Genomic DNA, 22,605 nt, shown 5'->3' on the forward strand with positions numbered 1-22,605 from the left:
GCTCTTTTTAGAATCAGAATTGAGTGGAAGGAACCTTGGAGGTCTTCTAGTCCAACCCCCTGCTCAAGCAGGAGATCCTATACCATTTCAGACAAGTGACTGTCCAGTCCCTTCTTAAAAATCTCCAGTGATGAAGCATCCACAACTTCTGAAGGCAAGCTGTGTCCCTAGTTAATTGTCCTCATTCTTAGGAATTTTTTCCTCAATACCAGGTTTCCCCTCTTTCCTTGATTAGTTTCCATCCATTGTTTCTTGTTCTGCCCTCTGGTGCTTTGGAAAATAAATTGATCCCCTCCTCTTTGTGGCAGCCTCTCAAATATTGGAATACTGCTATCATGTCCCACCCTCTAGGACCACAGCCAATACATGCTCAAGTCTTAAATTGTGTGTGCATGTTTTGGGAATCATGTTCTATATACTTTGATGGCTTTAACTGGTATTATATATATATACTGGCTGTACCCGGCCATGCGTTGCTGTGGCCCAGTCTGGTTAAATGGAAAAGAAAGAAAAGAGAAAGTGCAAGTCCCCTGACAGAGGTGGCCCCTGCATGGAAGTGAGCCACGGTGGCCCCTGCAAGAGCCGCCACAGAGGACGCTCTCATAGGCCCTGACCTGACTGAGCTGAGGAGGAGGTGAAGGCCGGTGCCCCCGACCCGGCTTCCCTCAGCAGTGGTGGTGAGAGGAGGCGGCCGATGTCCCCTAAGGAGCAGGAAGAGGAGGAGGAGGAGGAAGGAGCCACCCCCCGGTGATGCAGACGCGAGGCAGCCCCCCTGGCCGCAGCCCTATCCAGAGACACCATCGCTGCTGCAGTCGCCACCTCACGGGGCAACCAGCGGCCACCTCAGCCCCACTGCGCCTCAGGCTGACACCGCCGCCGAGGGGGGGAGAGAGAGGGGAGGGGGAGGCCAAAAGGCTTCGGCTCCCCTTGGTGGAAATGGCGAAGCTCGTCGGAGGAGGGGCGGAAAGGGGAAAGGGTGCAGCCACAGCCCAGCCACACATATAAAGGGACCGTCAGGACGAGCTGGAGAGAGGTCGAACTGTTCCAAATATACTATACTATACTCAAGAAATGAATGCTATGGTATAACATGTGTTGCTTTTACGTCCAGCAGTTGGCGCTGGTTTTCAAAAAAGCATGTTTTTACAAAAAAGCATGTTTTTACCTGTCACAGGTGTGACATCTATATAATATACGTATATAAAAACATGCGTGTAGTCGAATGTCAAAGCAATCGGTGAAGAACTTTCGGAGATTTGAGATTTTGAACAAACATTACATTTTTATTTATATAGATAATAATGAATAATGAAAGTCACAGATAAATATATTTTCCAGTGTAAGCTTTAAAATGGGTTATTCCAAATGAATTGTAACCTATTACTAAGATACTGGTTATTTCCTTAATCTTTATCCACACTTTACAGCAAACAAATTTATAGTTAACATTTTCCCTGTTCGGAAGTGGGAAGAACATCATATCTGTGGAGGCCCATCCTGTCTGTAATTCAATTTGTAAACTAAAACAGCCTTTCACTCATTTTATATTTCATTTTCTCCTATTCAAAAGACTTTTAAGGTGTATGTAGTACAGTTCTAATTTATATTTCTCTTGCCCAGTCTTAGCAATTTGTGCCCCTTCTCGTTTGATTAGTTATTTCTGAATAATTTTACAAGTAATCCCTGAAAATGACACCAACCTATGAGGAAAATTGTCCCATTTCACATTTTATCTTCTGTGTGTCCTCAAGTATGTTCAGATAAATGGTAATTTAATGCCCTGAACTCTAAATTTTGATCTGCCAAATCTAAATTGTTTCATTGTTTGAGTATAAAGGATTTCTCAGTTTAATTTTTGTTTGATCTGCCTAAATTGTAGGTATGTAATTTAATATTTTATTTTTAAAATGGTTCAGTTGTAGTCATATTAGAAGCTGTACCACTTCTGTTCTTGCTTGCCAATTCACTTAGTAAATTATATTTGGAAAAGGTTTTTCTGATGAGATGTTGGTGACATCTAAATGTTGATTATATGTGCATGTCTGTTTTTAGACTGCCAGTCTCCAATCTGGGTTGTATCTTGCTACTTATGTTCAAGTTCCACATGAAGCATAATTACTGGCTATGTATTACAGAAACTTCATGGATCGACTATATAATGTTCAGCAGTCAGGGAGCCAAAGAGCTGTACAGGAAGGGAAGCAAAGCAACTTAATCAGAGACAATGTGATTTATTGAAGGCAGCTTGGTGTGGGCTGAGCCCGTGGAAGCTTCTGCCCCTCCTTCCACCACTAGGCTTTTGTTTAAGAATAACATACTGTACATTTTGTGTTAAATTAGCTAAGCAGCAGTCAAATCTGCTGACATTATTATAACTGTCTGTTTCACCTACTTTTCTGTTCAATTGTCGTCTGCGTAATCTTTATGACATGAAAGAATATGGAAACCAGTTCTCTTGCTTTTGTTTGTCATTTTTCTTGTTCTCCTAAGGCAGTCATGAATATTTGAGTAATAAGTCAAGCAGGAGTGAGAGGAACAGGGAATCACCGGAGCTGCTTGCAAACTTAATTAAAAGAGGAAGGCAAAGCCCATCCAACTTGACTCTTCAACTTTTGCAGACTTATCTTTGAAAACATGTGTGGGGTTGCCACTTTCTTCTCTCCACTGTCCCCTTTGCTTCAACTGCCAGATTCAAATAGTTTTTGTTAAATTTTGAGTAGTGTTGCTCATAAAGAGGGTGGACGATTTTACATCCTCAGGCTCTTATTTTGACTGTAATGATTTCCGTCCTAGTAATTGGCGGTTTCTGATTTTCCCACTGATGACTGTGAAACAGGAAAGAGATTCTCTGACCAACAAATGCTTTTCTAACAAACAGGTGCTTTTGTTCTTATTAAACTCGGACAAACATCATTCTATTCTGATTTCCCCCAAAAAAAATTCTATTTGCAAACATGAGACTTAAGAAGAATGGGTCTTATACACTGAACAGGTAAGAAAAGATAAGAATATCTATCAACTATTTCTTATTTTCCATCTACTAAAATAATAGGAAATAGTAAAATTGTTTTGAATGTATGGGGAAACTTTCCTCAACATGATGTTTGCTTATGTGTGCTTTATTTATAATCAATACTGCCTTGGATTTAAAAACAAGTTATGTCTAAGGATTTTATTTTTGCACAAGCTTCTTTGGATACTTTATATCCTTGCTATTGTACATGAATAAGACCATTCTTGCTTCTGATTTATAGAAAGACACTGACTTTGGTAGAAAATAATTTTGCATCATTACATAATTTGTTTATGATAGGTTTGGGATGAGTTCAGAGTTGTGCAAGAGCACACTATAGCTGAATCACATTAAATCTTGCATGTGGAAGAACACCAGGAAATCTGTATAGTTGAAGGAGGTTTGACTTTTATGCAAGGCTTACATTTTTCGGTTTAGTGTATGTACTTAAATCATGTTACTTGAGATTTCAGAAACATCTTTTTCTTGGTTTCTCAGAGAAACAATTATTATAAACACAGTAAAATAGTATAAATAGACCAGAAATGTTGAATTATGAGACATTAACATGCAAACTGTTACGTACTGCATTGTAACTTACATTTATATAGGTAAATATTTTTTTGCATGTGTCGGAAAATAAGTATCCAAAATAATATTTTAACTTTAAAATGAAGTATTTCTGTGTTCATTAACAGGTTGCCATATAATATTCCATTCATATTTTGCAAATTGATTAATGTTGACTACTGGGCTATATTTTGATATTAATTCATTTCTAATGTAACCCCCATCTAGCTCTTCTCAACAGCTTTTCATGCAATGTTATTAATCATCAAAATTCTATATACATTGACTTTGGTCAAGAATTACTGACTATATTGACTTTCAAGCATCATGTTTGAGTCTTTAAATATTGCATGCAACTTCTGGTTGATGGGATGTGGGCAACATTTAATTTCTAAGCTGGAAATCGGATAGGATACGATGCTTGGAATAAAACTGAGATTTGGTTGCATTTTTGGCATACTGGCCAAAATATGCCAAAACTGTTCTTACCTTTAGCAGGAAGGCTGCATAATGCATATGGCAAGGGCATGTTTGAGACTGCAACTTCTCTTTCTTTACTGAAAATCAATATGTGAAAGCTTTAACTGACCCATACTAGTGAGTGGCAGATTTTTAAATATATGGGTCCATACCATATCCATGGTAGGTAGAAGATTGCATCTTAGAATGAAAGAGAAGAAAATAGTAAAGAACGTGATTACCAAATGAAGCAAAGAAATGTATGGACTATTTTAAGTATGGAAAAACAACAAAAATGTAATAGATCTGAATGAAATGGTGTGATCTCATGGAGTTGACGGACACTTTCAGGAATGTGAAGATGAAAGTGAAGATGAAAGTTTAGTTATGATTGAAAGGGCTTAAATATATGTCAGGCAGGAGAGTTGGTGTCCCCTCTGGGTGTGTATTTTTCTGGGTGTGTATTGAAATAGGAATCCATACATCGGGAATGGTTGCATATTATGCTTCTGTGAATTGTGATAATGGCTTATCTTATCACTTTATCTGTTGTGAAAAACTTGATAGGAATTTTAATACTTTGATCTAGTGTGTAGTACTCTTAAGAACACTGTTTAGATGAGTTCAAACACTCTGCAGCAACCGAGAACATCAGAAAAATCATCCATATACCTTCTTCCAACAAAGCGCACAACTTTATCAAAAGGTGCCTAACCACGCAACCCAATACAGCGCAACTAATACAAGCTGTGAAAAGGATAACACTGCTATACATCAAAAACATCTCAGAAACCACCAGTGGATGAAATCATATGGCACAAAACCAATTTAAAGATCTCCAAAACATCCTAAGTAACCAAAATCCCCATCAGCTCCAGCAACAGGAATCATCTACAACATACTGTAACAGCTACTGCGTAGGAAAAACAGGGAGAAGAGTAGCAGAGCACATCCATGAACACCAAATAACAATAGAAGACATGATGAAAATTCCTTAATTTCACAACGCATGGGCAGACTTTACCATAGTTTCTACTGGGAATCTCTGAGCATCCTAGACCAGATCTGAGCATTTTACTGTCTATGGGCCACATCTGGTCTGCCGGAGGTCTCAGCCCAGCTTATAGTGGCAGCAAGAGGGCAGGGCGGTAGGAGCATTGGGCATAGAGCATCAGTATTGGGGTGTCAGTGTAGCCATCCCAGGAGGGGTATGGGGCAATGGCAGCATCGGGGAATGTGTGTGGTGATGAGACGACAATCCCAGTTTCTCATGTGGTCCCTTGGGAAAATTTGTAGGCCAAGCCAAGTCCAAAAATGCTAAAGAATTCTTGGAAGCGCGGGAGTCAGACAAATCAGCCAGCAATGGGCTCATAGAGATAAACAACATCTATATACCATTAAAAAAACAACCAAAAATGGAACAAAAAGACCTAAACACCACCTCACTATCAATCAACACACAGATAAGTAGGGATGAACACAAAGATTAATAATACGATAGACCAACAATCAAGAAGTAAACAATACTCCAACCAAGGAACTATTAACTAAGACAAAGAAGCTAACAATAAATAACAGTCTAATCAAACAATCACCAAGAACTCGCCCCACAACACTGACAGGGCAAGCCCAAGAGAACAAATCCCACTCTCTTCTAGCACTGATGATATTACATAGTTAGGTAATGAAATGTCTGCAAGGAAACAATCAAGCTCAGGGAATATCAAGAACCCCACAGTAATGAGATTCTTGGTCTTGGGCTAGATGCAAAATGAAATCTAGGTATGAAATTCTCATCTCTTCTGTTATCTTTAATATAAAGTTAAGGACAGGATGCTCAGATTCTCGCCATCAGCATCACTGTTCCATATTTTCCACAAAACTTTATTGTGCTTTAAGAACTAGAGTGTCAGGTGCAAAAGATTAGATCCACATATAAGGTCCAGTTAAACTGATTTATTGCTATTCATGCCTATGCACAGGAATCTTCTCAACTAATGGTTAGCACCTGCTTGGATTTAAATAAGAGTCAATGGAACTCAAGGGAGGCTGGATTTAGTTCACTTATGGCTACCTAGGGATTTTAGGCTAATTCCTCTTTTAATTCATCTCCCAGGTTCTGCTGCTCCTCCTCTTACATGAAACACTGCTTTGATTATTTTGAATTTTTTTAACCCATGTATGCTGTGAGGCTCTTAACAAAATTGTTACTTAAGGAATACTGGTAAGAAGATTAATTTGTTTCTAATTAAGACTAGCAGGTGCCCTCATAGCATTATTTAATGGAAACCATACCAAGGAAAATATTTCTTTTTGTTCAGTTTAAACTTTTAAGCTGTAGTTTGTCCATATAAAGCAGGTCCTCATAACAACATTATTTATAAAACATTATTTATAGTTAATTAATTTTGCACTTAGTGTCTCATTTTAAGTGGGTTAATAGAGGTGTGAAACAAAAGTCTGTTCAGGAAAGTCTGAGAAAAGACGATGGAAACTGATACAGTGGTATACAAACCTGTAAAAATATGATTTTGGTGTACCATTTTTCATTTTGTGCCACTTTTCTTTTAAAATAGACTACAAGTTACCTTATCTGGAAAAGAAAATAGTTCTGTCATCTTACTTTCCTACTAAAATCATTTGATTTCCCCTCCCCTCCTTTCTGTCATAGAAGATGCACAATAATAATTGATTCATCCTTTTGGTCTAAGAAATTTTAAGAAAAAATAAGTAGCTGTTTGCTATATCATTTTATCTGTACAGCTTACCATGTAGCTGAAAAACATGAGCAATTATGCAACAGTGTAAGTAATGCTTCAGGGTATGCATTATTTCCTTGTCTGATAGAACATAGGATTGTGATGTAGCAGTAGTTGTAGCATGAAATGCTTACTTGTGCCATTTCAATCCATAATCTTTAATTGGTGGCATTTGGGAACAAATATGCTCCGGGAGGAGTGAAAATCTTAATGACGTGCATTTCCTGTTTGTGTGATCTTGATCTTAACTGTATACTTTAGGTTTCAAAAGTAAGAAGGAAGTGAAAGCAAAATTCAGCCGTTAAAAATGCAAGCTAAAAAAAAAATAACCACTTTGTTTACAGGTTACAGTCAAACTTGGGTTATGAAATCCTAGATGAACAATTGAGGAAATCCTAATGAAAATACCTGCATAAAATGACTGTAGTCCCTTATAGTTAGGCCAGACTCAGAGAAGGAACTGGAGAGAAAAGCGTATGGCGGTCGGGAGAAGTTGTAAGCACATAAATTCAATTCCAAAGGTATAATAATACTGGATCTGAAGTGATCGGGTGCAAAACGAGTGGTGTTAGAAGCAAAGAGAGAGGTTTCTGGGTTGAAGGCAATAAGAGGCAAATCAAAAACATTGCTTCCAGCAAGCTCTTGGCTAGCTGTCAGCATTTAAAGTGATTCCCTCCCAAATTCAGCTGGCAATTTGTTTTATTTTCAAGGAGCCGGATACACGGTTTTGCACTTGTGTAGTGACACTCCATCAGGGTCAGCGAAGCTTGTCTAAAAGTGGAAGGGCACAATTTTGTTCACCTTCCATGCCAGAGCCTTGGCCCCTAGAGTATTCTGTGTCCTTCTGTTGTTCATTTAATTTGAAAGAATTTAAACACTAAATAGGAGAAGATGAAGAAACCAAAAGTTTTTTTTAAAGAATTTAAATGAGTTTTAAAAGGTTTCTAAAAATATATCGGAATGTATAACTTTGAGAATGTTTGCCTATACTTGTCTCCTTTCCTCTCAAGTTTCATTTTTGAACTATAAGCCTAAATATAATGCTTGTCTAATTATGGATATTAGTAAGCCAGTTTTCCTGCGCACTGCTTGGAAAGTCCAAGCAACGGGTTAAATCAGTCTGGTTGCCCTAGGACTGAGGAATTTTTTTCCTTGGCCACAGCTCCTGATGTGGCTTGGCCTCTGCTCATTCAGGAACTGTTTTTGTGAGCTCCAGCTTAATTTAGCCTAGACTCTCCTACTACTTATTCCTCGTTTTCTTTTTCCTTGTTTTGGCTTTAATTGTACTTTTTACTCCCTACTTAGTGTAGGCTATTTAGATTTATTTTCTTCTTCGTCACTCCTATCTTTTCTCCGTCGTTGGCTCTTCTCCTTGAGACTCGGAGGTAGGCGTGGTGGTGGAGGGTGCTCCGCTTGCCACGCCATCTTTGGATGGCAGCGGAGAGCTGCCAAATCAGCTTTAAAGTGCGGCAGGGAGCAAGGCTCCCGGCAGCTGCCGGCGATTTTCTTTGTTGTTTTTTTCTGGATTTCTTGCTTTTGGGAAGGTGCAGCCTGCCGCGGAGAGGTGTGCGGCCGCTTTTAAATGCGCAGCCACCATCTTCTCTTCCTCCTCCTTCACCCTCGCACCAGAGTGGTGGCCATTTTGGAGAGACTTATTTTCGCGTCTTTTTCAACTGGCTTTTACCTCTCAGCCACACTTCAGCAGATAGCCGCAGGGTGGTCAGCTGGCCCTGTTTCAGATCTCCGGCTGGGTCACTGCCAGCCACAATGTCTCCCCAAGTGGTGCTGGTGTCTTGGCCACCTGGTGGTCATACACCGACACAGGGAGGGCTGCTCATCTACTTCCATTGATTCTCCCTGACTTATCTGCCTGGTCTTGCAACCTCAGCCTTTTCCGCCTTAACCTCCTGTTTGAGTGGCTGGATTTTCATTGGACTCATTTTCAGAGCCCCGGCTTTCTCCTTCTGGCATCTTTTCACAGACTTTTCCAGATTCTTCAATACCTGCTGGTCATCAGCTCCAAAAAAGCAGAGAAGGCCTGCCACAAGACTCATCAGGCAGCAGCCTGGGCCATTAAGGCGGGGGCGGAGGTACTCCTTATCGCACCTTACTGGCCTTGGAAGTCCTGGTACACCGACCTTGTCAGCCTGTCAATGTCTACTCCATGGCGAATTCTCAGCAAAATACCAATGGTTCGCTGTTTCCTTAAGGGTGCCTCCAACTGCTCATTCCACAAGGAACCCTGCCACCACCGCGGCCTGGGCTACCCAGGCTACCATTGACGACATCTGCAGAGCGGCTACGTGGTCTTCACTATCGCCCTTTGTCAGGAACTATAAATTGTACATGTATGCATCGGCCGAAACTTCATTCAGCAGGCGGGTTCTCCAGGGGATTGTTTCCATGACTTGGGTATGTCCCGTTGCTTGGACTCTCCAAGCAGTGCAGAGGACAATGACCATTGGCTTACCTGAAGGGTCCTTTTCTGTGAACTGCGGGAGAGTCCAAACCACCCTGGTTCTTCCGTCCAGGGATTCGTGACCGTAATGTCAACTTGGACTTTCCTTTACTGCTTCATCACGCTTCCAGACTTCACGGATTCCAGACCTTGTCAAAATTCTGAGGCCAAGCAACACCAGGAGGCGTGGCCAAGGAAAAAGATTCCTCAGTCCTAGGGCAACCAGACTAATTTAACCCGTTGCTTGGACTCTCCCACAGTGTACAGAAAAGGACCCTTCAGGTAAGCCAATGGTCAATCTACGGCATTTTCTGCTGGGAAGCAGGGTAAAATTACCACGAATAGTTTGTTTTAAGAGGTTTTAGTGCAGATGTCAGAAATAAAAGATTTATTAGCCATGGAGAGGCAGACTCCACATCACTTGTATCCCACTCAGCTAAAAAAAAAGTTGAAAACATTAAATATAGTTATTAAATTCTAGCCCAAAGATTTCTTAAATTCAAAAACTTTCAGGTGTTATTCTCCTTTACTAAAAGAAAATGAATGCTCTACTGTGCAGTTTTAAGAGAGTAAATTCTGCTAGGAGCAATAAATGGAAGTTTAGAGTTTGTAACTGTAAGTTGTCTTGTCAGCCTTTTACATCTTCAAAAGGTAAAATATGAGTTACAGGTCCCACTTTCTCCTTGTCCTTGATGCCATGCAGAATGCAGCTCTACGGTTAAACCTCAGGTGTTGTGTGTTCTGCAGATGTCTTTTAACAAGTAAAGATTGTGATAATTAATTTGTGTAGTGGTATACTTAACCGATGACAAACAGTATCTGTAAATTTTTGGGATTCATTTTTAGGTCCTTCTCCATCCAGAGTTTTGGGTCAATATCATGTTCCTTAAACTAAAGCTCTATCATACAGTGTTGCTGATATTCCTCATGAATCCAGGGCTACCCAACAATATATCTCCTTATTATTAATCTTCTGAGCCTCTCCCATTTGCTTAATCACTCACTGCCACTCCCACAACTGACATGTTACATGCTACTAAAAAAAATGCAGAATTAAATAGCTGAACTGATCAGTTGCAAATAGTGATGGCACTAGACAAGAAAGGAGTAACTCTATCATTATGCCAGTGCCCACATTAGTTTCATCTTCATAAATGCAGCATCCCTTATTTGCTTACCTAGCAAATTTTTATTTCTGGATTTTGTTTTTCATGGTGAAGTTTTATAGCAGTCTTAACTATGTGGTTCAGCTATCGGTTTGCCACTGCTTCTGATTTTGGAGGGGACATTAGAAGATTCTTGTAGACTGTGATGCCACAAACTAATGTTATATGGTTTGAGATAAACGTATTGGTAAATTTATCTGTTCTGATGTGTACTTAATGAGCCATATTCAAAGATGAAATTGCATATTAGAAAGTCCAGTAATTAGTTTTAGCAGAATCAATCGCATGATCTGATCTACATTATTGTGACAGTATGACTAATTGATTGTGCAATTACTGTACCTATGATTATATGCATGATACATAATTCTGCAAAAGGGTCTCAACATAATATAATTTCATGTACCTTGTTGGAAATTCAGTACAGAATCTTTAGTTAATTTGAAATTAACTAAAAATTAATTAATTAAAATAAATTCCTTGCATTGGAGCAGGACCTATTTTGCTAATAGACATTTTCCACACAATTTAGAATCCTGATTGCACACATTATAATACCGTGTTTCCCTGAAATTAAGACAGGATCTTATTTTCCAAGACTTGGGCCTTATTATTGTGGGGGGCTTATTATTTTGGGGTTGCCGGGTGGCTGCTCCCTTGCGAGCGGGCTCCCAAAGAGGCGGGCACAGAATCAGGGGCAAACGGCTGTGTGTAACACAGCTCCCATGAGGTGACCACATTCATGAGCAGCCCCCTGGCAACCTCCCTTTCCAGCCGGGCAGAGCACCATTCACTGACCTAGGGCGCTCTGCCCGCCCCCCAGCTCCCATGGCTTGGCACATTCGGGATACCTCTAGGTCAATACATGGCGCTCTGCCCGGTTGGAGAAGGGGGTTGTGCGAGCACCTGTTCTGCCCCCAGCTCGTGTGCCTCCCAGCCTCACCATGCCCTGGCCCAGCTCTCCCTGCAGGGCCAGGGCACCGCTGCCACCGCCTGGCTCCGAGCATAACTTCTTCTCCAGCTTCCAAACTCCGGAGATCGGCTGATGAGTCTTCCGGCAGCGGCTGCTTTGGGAGTGCACTCTATGGTTGTGGGCCAGAGAATCCCACCAGAGTCTTCCATAAGCTGGCCCATTTTTTGCTCATTTCTGCCCTCCCCAGCCCCCAGGAGCTCTCTGAAAGCCTCCATAAGGCTATGCATGGCCATTTTGGTGAAATGGGTGGGGCTTCAGGAGGCAAAAAATGCTGTATTCAATGTATAAGACGCACCCAGATTTTCAGCCTCTTTTTTGAGGAAAAAAGGTGCATCTTATATTCCAAAAAATACGGTAAGCACTTACTTTCTTATCATAGAATGATTTTGGGGTAGGATGGAGAATCTAGCTCTTCCTTTTCATCTTTTTACCAGATTATAACTATGCTCTTGAATTAGAATTTGTAATTCTGAATAGGATGAGGAGAACATTTAAGTTTTCTTTGAGAACCCCCAAACACATTAGCTTTGCAATTTAGAATTAATCTACCTTCTGACTTTATCCTGCTGTGCCTGCATCGCTGACTCAGTGTGGTTTTGCCATATATATATATGACTTTTTCTGGCTTGGACAGTTATGTCTTTTTTATTTTCCAGTGTTCATCCTTGATTAAGGAAATTCCATTGATTGAAAACACCCTATAATAAAATGGCATCAATTGTTTTTGAGATGGAAAACAAAAATTAATGTTACTGATTATGAAGATAACATATAGTCTGTTGGATAACATATTTCTAACCTTTTCCAACATAATAAATCCAACCTGGTTAACATGCAAAATTACCATTGAGTAAGAACTATTTCTATATTTTTTTGCTATTGGCTTGAAGCCACTCTCTTTTGGTCAGGAATAATGGTTTGTACCAGTCTTGGGTTTTGATAATTAACTTATTTAATAATTACTGACTTGGTATTAAGCTCTTTGGTTGTGATTATATGAGAATTTATTTTCTACCATCTTGGCACATATTCAGGGGCATGAGTAGTATAGCTGGCTTTTATTTGGGGCCTTAAAGGTGATAGTTAATAGAACTTCATAATTAATGGTCCAAAGCACTGCTACCCAGCCTCTGTAAATCAACTTTTTCCTTTTGAAATTTTAATTTTATTTACAATGATTATATGTGATTCTTTATTATCACTTGAAATTAACAGAGCTTGTGTTCAATAACCTCTATCAAGCAAGATTCATATTCGCTTATTACAGAATCATATTTAAGATACATTTATTTTAAAATGATTTTTCAAAATTGAAAAAAGCTGAAAGAACTATAATTGAATTTTCACTTGTTTCAGGATGATTCCCGTAACTGCTAGTTTTAAAAGGCAGAATACGTATTGAAGATTCCTAATTCAAGACTAATCAGACTTCAGATCTTTTAAATGCTGATGTAAATCTATTCGTGAAACCAAATATACCAAATCTGAAATCCCTAACAACAAATCTATTGAACATTATTACTTGTGCTGACTATAATTATAGTGGAGCCTATACAGTGAGGCTGCTGTCACTTTAGCAATGCCTAAGGTCACCACCCATTGGTTGTCATTCCCTCCACCACCACCACATGAAAATCATGCAATAACAAAATAATAATAATAACATTTGTTTTAAGAAAATTTGTTTTTTCTGCTTCACATAACACATGTCCTGCCCCCTGGGGTCATTATATTATCTATAACAGTTTTCATTGTAGATAGCTTTTTTGGTCACATCAGTATTGAATTCATAAGCTTATCAGATTTTTTTAAATTTGATATATTAGTTACGTTAATCATAATAAATAATAATTGTGTAGTTATTTGGATGTACTGCTAAACTTTTACTTGTATTAAATAAAGTCTTGAGGCTCGTTAGCTTCCATTTTTCTTCCCAATGTGGTTAATTATAACTCTGGTAATTGAAATAAGACACATTTATAGAATATGCTTTGAAAGTGACTCATTTTCCCCCATAATTAAAAAATTATACATAGTTAAGTTTCCATGACCTACAATGCTACAATTAAAACACAGTGAAAATGAGTATTTACAGACACCTCCTAGCCATACTGTTGGTGGTCAGGACAGAGTTCAAGCTCTAATCCTGCTGAGGCTTATTTTTATAACATTAAACTGTAGTTAACATCCCAGCCAAACTAGTCTTTCTTAAAATTAGAACATCTTAGGGGTGTGTGTGTGTGTGTGTGTTCTAAATCATATTTCGCCCTTACCAGATCTCTGCAAAGCCCTAGAAGATATTATCAGTCTGAACCTTTTAAAATATATTTATAGAATAATTTCAATAACACAAATGCCAAGCTAATCTTATTAATTGACTGTAGGTATGCACTTTATCCATTCTCTAACAAAAGGGAGTTTTTTTAAAAAAGGAATATCCATTGTGAAAGTCTCTCATAAGAAAAATGGTCCAAACAATGATTGCATTCTACTGTTCTTCATAGATACTTAGTGTAGTGGCAATAAAGTAGACTCCAAAATAAGAGTGTTCTGTTTATACAAGTTTCAGGGGTGGGTGTGACAAGTGAGAGTCTTGTGATGGGTCAGGTATGAGTCATCAGTGAGAGTCTTGTGATGGGGAAGAGAGTCTTGTGATTACATCAGGTGAGGTCATTGGGAGGGACGGACTTGCATGGGTTGGTTGAGGGTTGGTGCTGTCTCTGGTTGGCTGTGTGGTGGATTTGGATTCTGAGAGGCTCGTAGGCTGCTTGTAGGTCAATGTGTCGGTGGATGGAATTGCCTGTGGAGTGCCAGGCTTTGATGAACACATGAGTATGGTGGGTGGTAGCATGGCCAATGATTTTTGTGTTGCTCCAATCAAACTGGTGCTGTTTGGTGTCAGTGTGGGTAGAGATTAAGGATTTGGGATCGTGGTGTTTGACTGTCAGCCAGTGTTCGTGGATCCTGGTTTTTTATTGATGTGATGTTTGTCAATTAAATATGTCAGGTCTTGGAAGTACCTTTAATTTCCTTGCAAATGGCCTGAATCCATGTGATACGGTGGGATTTTGTGAGGCTGGAGTGGTCTGCCATGCAGCAGGGCATTAATGTTTTTTGGGACGGGGCACCAATTTTGGTGGAACATGGTTCCAACAATGCCAAGCCTAAATTCAAGGAAGCACAGAGTATTGCAGTGTCTTCCATGCCATGATCTGCTTCTGCCTTCGCTCCTCTGAGGCTAATTCTTCCACTGGAATTTCTTTGATTTAATAGAGATGCAATAGAGGAAATACAAATCACAATTTATGATGAATATACCATGTTTTCCAAACAATTTTATTAAATATTCAGGCTATTCAGACTACAAAAATCTAAAAGTGGGGGGAGGGGTAGAGAAATAAGAAAAATAACTTCCTCCTTTCATCCCAACAAATGCATACAATTTATTTCTACCTATTAAGTTGTAATCTACACTCTCTTTACTGCATATCTCATTTCTTAACTAAACACAAAATCCTCATTATTCATTCCATGTCAGCAAAAGTCCAGTAAAGGTTGTCAGATAGAAGTAATTATCAATTTTAACTTTGATCAAATAAGCCAATTATATATTCCTTCCTATCCTTTTAACTATCTTAATTCTTAATCCTTCAAATAAAATCCCACGTCTTAATTTCTTGCCACTCTTTTTTATCCTTCCCCAGAAGATCTTTCAAACCTTAGCAAATCTGTTTTGTAAATCTGATAAAGAAATTTGACCTTTTTGGGGAGATCAGTTCTGAAAAAGTCCTTCAAAGTCTTTCAAAACTTTCATAGATGTCTTTTGTAAATTCAGTAGGGAAAAAACCTCCCCCTCTCCCCCCTCCCTTGTTGTGTAATAATTGTATATCTCCTTTATTTACAACTTCTATACATGGCACTAAAGCTTCATCCATTTCATTTGAAACTCTAATGCATCCTTTTTTGGCATTCTTCCTTTCTACATTTATTTCCACATTCAAATTAATTTCAAACTTATCCAATGCCTCCTATTTTTCTTCCATTGCATCCTTAACTGTCCATTTATCAGTCATTTGCAAGAGTTTCAAAGACAATTTGTCAAAAATCTTTTTCATGCTTTCCATCAAATAGCTCACTATTAAATTGTTTCCTTCCATTCTTTTCTTATCCTATAGCTCCGTCTAGTGTCCAACTCCAGTCCAACTCCCCCTAGTGCCCAACTCTAGTATCCAACATTTAAAGTCCCATTATCTTATTTTGGCTAGCAAAAAAGTAAACAATGCCACTTTCTCATGAGAAGACATTTTCTGAAAAGTTAGTTGTAATTCCAAGTCCATTTGAGTTCTTAATCCATTGTTAAATTGTTTAACCCGAGTCCCTTCTGGGAGAGGGGGCGGTCTAGAAGCACCAAATATAAATAAATAAATAAATAAATAAATAAAATCCATATTCTAAGTACCCTTTTGTTGATTAATCCAGAAAACAATATTTTTCAAAAGTTTTTAAAATTATATTTAAACATTATTTCTCAAAGGTGACGGCAACTCACCCAGTGAGGGCAGTATAACGTCATTCTGAAGAGTATTAATTTTTGTAAACCAATGGGGGAGGGGAGCACCAATAAAAAGTGATTAAGAATTCAGATTCAGTCGAGTTTAATGTTCTTTAAAATGGCTGCACTAATGACTGTGAGCAAATATGGTGCCTTCCTCAAATCCCAGCTGCTCAATCCAAAAGCAAATTGCAAAAAGATGATTCCTGCAGTTTACTCACAAGAAACGGCTTTAAGGAGTCACACAGGCTATCTTAAAGATCTCTCCCTAATCCGGAGAGAATTTTGGCAGCCAAAACTTATCTCTGTCATAATGCTGCCCTACTGCAAAGTAGACATTTAGCTCGCCGTGGCTCTCAACCGGAAGTCTGATAAAAGTACTATGTTTGACTCATCTGAAATGGCTCCTGTTTTAAGGAAATCTAAATAATTTTCTCTGCACTTTAAATTATAAATATGATGGATAAGTAGCTGATAGCCTTGTTATGTTAAAGTATAGTCATGACAGACTTCAGAGGTAAGTGAGTAGTTTTTTGTGATTGAACTAAGGTATTTTTTGTATTTCATTTGTCAGAAGGTGGGCAAAAATCCCCAGACTTATTTTTAGTATTCTCAGCATGCCTAGATATTTTAGGACAATTTTTTTGGAGGGGAAGGGGATGATAAATAGAATGGAAAAATAATAAAAAGAGGCTCTACTGCATACCAGAATGGAGAGTTGAGCCCTGCAATTCTAAGCATTTCCCAATCTCCTTTGCCATAAAGCATTTTTAACTTCAGAATTTATTTGGAAAATCAATCAATCAGAATAGAGCTGGAAGAGACCTTGGAGGTCTTCTAGTCCATCCCCCTGCTCAAGCAGGAGACCCTCCAGTGATGAACCATTCACAATTTATGAAGGTAAACTGTTCCACTGGTTAATTGTTCTCACTGTTACGAAATTTCTCCTTAATTCCAGGTTGTTTCTCTCCTTGATTAGTTTCCATCCATTGTTTCTTGTTTTGCCTTCTGGTGCTTTTGAAAATAAGTTGACTCCTTCTTTGTGGCAGCCCCTCAAATATTGGAATACTGCTATCATGTCACCCCTAGTCCCTCCCTTCTCTAGGCAAACCATATCCAGTTCCTGCAACTGTATTTCATATGTTTTGGTCCCCAAGCCTTTACTCGTCCTAAATGCAATCTATAATTAAACTTGTGCTAAAAATTAGGTGTCATAATTTAGACAGATGCTAGATCAAGATCCTAGCAAAAATTAAGATCCTGGGGGGGGGGGCATGGAGTAAATATTCCATATAAATATTCCATATCAGATAGTGCAAAATACTTTGCAGAATTGCTATAGAATGCTACTTTATGCATACATAGAACAAGGATTATAAACCAACAATGATGATTCAAAAGAATTTATAGCTACGTTGTACCTCAAAATGTTAGGGACAGGAAAATTAAGAAGTGATAAGTAGATAGAATTTTGTGAAAAAAAACCACATAACATGAGTCAAGTATCTTTAGCAAGTTAGCACTAAGAAAGTAAGTTAGGTAAAGGTAAAGGTTCTCCTCACACATGTACTAGTCCTTTCTGGCTCTAGGGGGTGGTGCTCATCTCCGTTTCAAATCCAAAGAGCCAGCGCTATCCGAAGACATCTCTGTGGTCATGTGGACGGCATGACTAAATGCCGAAGGTGCATGGAGTGCTGTTACCTTCCCACCAAAGGCGGTCCCTATTTTTCTACTTGAATTTTTACATGCTTTCAAACTGCTAGGTTGGCAGAAGCTGGGACAAGTACGGGGAGCTCACTCCGTTACGTGGCACTAGGGATTCGAACTGCTGACTTTTTTGATCAACAAGTTCAGCATCTTAGCCACTGAACACTAAGGAATTAAGCAAAATTAGAAACCAAGAAATTAAAAGCATCTACAAAACTACTTCAGAAAATTTTCTTTTAGGAAATTCAGTTTTAACACAGAAAGCAAATCATCATTAGGAGTTAATGCATACAAAAAAAAAGTTGCAAAAATTGTTCTTGCTTCATCCTTCAAATAGCTTGGTACAGCACAGATAAAACTCTCCCAGTAATTTTCATGTGAAAGCCTGCAATTAATCTTTCCTTCCTTTGAAAGCTCTTGCTAGACATTTAAATGAAAATATTTTTTCTAGTGGCTTTAAAATACATTCTAGTATATTTAGGTTATATTCTCAGATAGTATCAGAAGCACAATTATTATTGAAATAGAGTCATTCAAGTAAGTTGAGCAAGGACATGGTATATAAATAGGTTACAATTTGGTGTTTTAATATAGGTTGCAATTCAGGTTACATGGCCTTTCAGCTAGAGCTGAGCAAACTGCATTTCTTAATGCTATATTGTATTTTTAACAGTAGTATATTACACTTATTTCATTTGTTGCTGTTATAATAAGAGAAAAGTCTTTCTTCTGAGGCCTCATGATATTAATATTCTTTGTATTTTTAATGACTACTCCAGAAAGAGGCAAACAAACAGCTACTTAAGCAACAGTTGATCATAGTTATGTTATAAATTCTCAAAAGTATTGTGTTTTTATTAATGCTTTCTAATAAATAAAGCAATGCTTATTTTTAAGAGTTTTAATAGAGCTTTGTGTTGCTTAGAATAACAATCAGTTGTCTTTTGATAATAGCTTATAAGCTTATTGTAAAGCTTTCCTTTTTACGTGCATTACAAGATGCATCTATATAATTGTTAGGCAGAGGATTTCCTTTTACTGAGGCAAAATGACTGTGCTGTATTTACAGTTTATCAGACTGAACATTAACAATGTATTTGAATGTTCATGTTCACTTAGTAATTGTTTTGTTAGAGTGAATAAAGAAGTATGTAAGTCAAAAGGAATGCATAATAACAAATATGGGGTTTACTGCTGTGAGGCAAATTCAGGACATATGGTTCAAACAGTATGTAAAAAAAAAGTGTATAATATATATTTCAGATAAACTCTGTTAACAGACAGGGATTGAACTCGGTTACTTCATTCATTCATTCATTCATTCATTTGATTTATACCCAACTTTCTTTAAATAAATATTGCCATTGGTAGTCTCATAATATGGAACTTAAGTTTTGGAAATGTTTTCTCATTCAAAGGGATTATTTTTAAAAAATCTCCAATGATTGCAAGTTTATCTACAGAATAGTTAAATTCTCAGTATTGTTTGTTTTAATGTTTATTTACATTAGATGTGAAGAGTGTTTTGCTATTACTGGCTTAAATATAGCCAGCTTTACCTATCCTTGAAAAGCATTTGGAAATTTGAACTGGTGCAGAGTGTGGAGACACAGGCAGTTATTAGAGTCCGTAGAAAGATCTATGTTACATCACTGCGCTGGCTGCCAGTCTGCTTCCGGATGCAATTCATTCCAGGTGTTGGTTATTATCTTTAAACCCCTGCATGGCATGGGTTCAGGTTACTTAAGGAACCATCTCACCCACTGGGATTGGCCCATCTCACCTGTGTTGGCAGAGGAGGCATGCTGTAGGCCAATGATGGCGAACCTTTTTTGGCTCGTGTGCCACAAGTGGGGGGAGCACAGGGGGGTCGTGTGCAGGCGTGCCGCACCCATAATGCAACGCGCAACCCCCCAGTGCGCATGCGCGCACAACGCATGATCCTCCCATTTTTCATGCTTTTTTTGCCCTCCCCAGGCTCCAGGGGCTTTATAGGAGCCTGGAGAGGGCGAAAAGAGCCTCCCCCGACCCCCCGGAGGCCCTCCGGAGGCTTAAGGGATACACTTGTGGCACGCTTGCCATAGGTTCGCCATCACTGCTGTAGGCCCTAGGAGAAGCGCCTTCTTTCCTGTGGTTCCTGCCCTTGGGAACATCTTACCTTGTGAGGTGAGATTGGCTCTCACCCTTCTTACCTTCTGCAGGAGCCTGAAGACCTGATTTCGCAGATAGCTTTGGGGAACCAATGGGAAAATTTCACACTGGAAGTAATTGATGAATTAAGAGGCAACACCATCCCCATTTTAATTTATAATCATAATTTTATCTTGATTGGGATTTCTATTGTTTCAGAGATATTTATTGTTAGTACTTTAATGCTCTAGGTTGCAGTAGTTTTGTTATGAGATGGACAGCAAACACATTCAATAAATAAAATAAAATAAATAATAAGTTGCTGTAAAAGTATTTAAATAAAATTTTCTAGGATTAAAGCTACAGTAAATGAAATCTTTATTAGCAGTATGTTATTTGATTCTCATGAGACCACTTGACCATAAGATTGAAAGTGGAAAATGAGAGTGTAGACATTTGCTTTGTTCCCAACCCCTGGTCTGCAGTCTGCTGCCGGACCGCTGCCCCTTGGGAAAGCACCAGGGCGAGCAAGCAAGCGTTGAAAGCTGCATTTGTGCAAGCAGTGCATGTGCATACAAAACCACTACCCCACACACACTGCTGCTGCTGGTCTGCAAAGCCAGAAAGATTGGGGACCACTGGTATACTAGTATGTAATTTTATTAGACAAATTTGAAGTCTAATAAATAAGACAATAATAAGACAAATTGCAGTTTTATCTCCTTTGGTTTGTTTTAACGTACATTACAGAAAATATATCCAATGGAAGGTGAGGTATACCTGGAAAAAATATATTTAACCTCTTTCATAAACTTGATTCTATAAACCAGGGGTGTCAACCTCAAGAGTGGCCGATGGAGTGCTTAGATCTGGCCCATGGGGCCACCCTGGAAACAGTGAGGGACCAGCCCACAGTGCCTCTGCCAGTTTCCCGAGTTGTGTTTCGGGCTGTGACGGTCTCCTTCTCCTCCAAGGAAAATGTTATTCAATCTTCGCTATTATTTACAACTTTTCTCCTCCTTTTGCCGGTTTCATAACTATAAGGATATGAATGAGGCTAGCTAGTGTTTGTTTACTAATCGTATGTTTGAGCTGAGATAAATTCTCACTAAATGTAACATTGTTGGTAATGAATTAAAACCGTATTGGAGCTATACTTATAAAATACCTCCAAGTTTTAAATTAGCCATTCACTGCGAAAGCAGCTCTTTGCATTTGAGACAGAGATATGATGCTTGATCTGTATCTTCTTTGATGCATTACCTCAAGTATTTATAGTCTATCACTGTTAATAGGCATTAGTGATGTAAGAAACAGTGAATAGCATGCTTGTTGACTAACACCAGCCAAATCTTAACTGAACTGTTCTAGTGCCAGAACACTTGGCAGGTAACATTTAGTGTGTGTGTGTGTGTGTGCGTGCGCGGCAATGCAACTGGGGGGGGGGGAGGAAAGGATTGGTGAATACATTAGCTACTAAGGTAAAAATCAGATTGAGCTTAGTTATGAAAGACAAATTGGTAAAGGCTGATGTTTTGAAGAGTAAAGATTGAGACAGAAAACTGCTTATCATGAAATGTTTTCACTTGTTCGAGAAGCTCTGTTTTTTAATACAAATTAAAGCAGTCCCCTCCTCTCCTCTATCCATGCATCGTCCCTAATAAAACTGCAGTACAAACTGGATGCTTGAAAGAAGCTTGCTTATTCCCCACACTACTTCTCTTGTTTTGTTTTACAGCCGGCGCCAGCCTGAAAAAACCGATTCAGATGCTTCCTTATTGGCATTAACTTTCCAGGCTTGGCTTTTACTGAAGAATTTGTAAAAAGGAGCAGCTGTTTGCCTCTTCTAGCTGAGGGTGGTTTTTTTTTTCCTGTTTCCATTGCTGCTTTCTTATTGGCTGAAGCAAGGAAGGAAGGAGGGTTAGAGTGAAGCAAGCTGTGAACTCTCTGAATGTAGTTGGACTAGTTTTTTGAGGAGGATAGGAAAGAGAGGGTGAGCTATCGAGATCGGTGCTAGCAGCTTCCAGTTCTCTTTCTCTCTCTCTCACCATCACATCACTCCTCTCCCCACTTCTCTTTCTGTCTCTCTTGAACATGGTTGGGGATCATTGTAACCACAGCAGTGAAAGACCTGTACTTTCTCAAACTCCCAAAACTGGAATAAGTTGCAAAATGGTTCTACAAGCAGTAGGAAAAGTATTAAGGTAAACACTGTTTATACTTTTTTCTTATATATCACTGTCTTATTCTGCAGTAAATGTGGTACTAATTAATTCATGGGATAATCTGCCCCTTTTTGATACTTAATGATAAAACCACCAGTGATTGAATCAGATTGAGGGGGGGAAGCAGATTAAAAGGGCAGGATACCTCGAAGAAATAAGTCTCAAGAAAGTTTTTTTTAAAAAATAAGTTAATTAATGCCTCACATTTAGGAGAAATAGCTATAAATTTAGTAAAGATGACATTAGTTTAAACGGTTTGAATTTGTCCCAAATATTTTATTTAATATTCAGAATCAAAAGTGGAGCTTACCTTTCAAGAATGCTGATGTTTAAATACTCCATATACAGATGCCACTAACATGAAATGAGAGAAATAAATTGACATGTTCTTATAACAGTTGATCCTTTCTAAATGTTAAAATACGTTCTGTTGTATGCAGTGCCTTATTTTTGAACATTGACTTTAAGTTTCCTAAAGACTTTTATTTATGATGTTTTTATTTATAAGTGTATAGTAAATCCAAAAACAGAACGTAAATACCTAAAAATACTAAAAGAGATGAAATGATAAAACATGCTGAAAGTATGTATTG

General features: G+C 38.6%; 1 protein-coding gene across 3 annotated transcripts in view; it reads left to right on the top strand.

Annotated features, from left to right (window-relative positions):
- Nucleotides 1-22,605, top strand: part of MOB2 (MOB kinase activator 2) — a 120,213-nt gene that overhangs the window by 61,122 nt on the left and 36,486 nt on the right. The window contains exon 1 of one of the 3 annotated variants that reach the window (XM_081934782.1): nt 2,856-2,992. The exons of 1 other annotated variant lie outside the window; for it this stretch is intronic. In XM_081934782.1, coding sequence (XP_081790908.1) covers nt 2,955-2,992 — 38 coding nt within the window. In that variant the 5' untranslated portion in view covers nt 2,856-2,954. Of the gene's footprint in view, nt 1-2,855; nt 2,993-21,742; nt 21,992-22,605 lie in introns of those variants that run through there. One more of the 3 variants, XM_081934781.1, reaches the window with a different exon arrangement.

The sequence above is a fragment of the Natrix helvetica genome (assembly GCF_964273705.1).
Source record: "Natrix helvetica genome assembly, chromosome: 1".
Classification (NCBI taxonomy): domain Eukaryota; kingdom Metazoa; phylum Chordata; class Lepidosauria; order Squamata; family Natricidae; genus Natrix; species Natrix helvetica.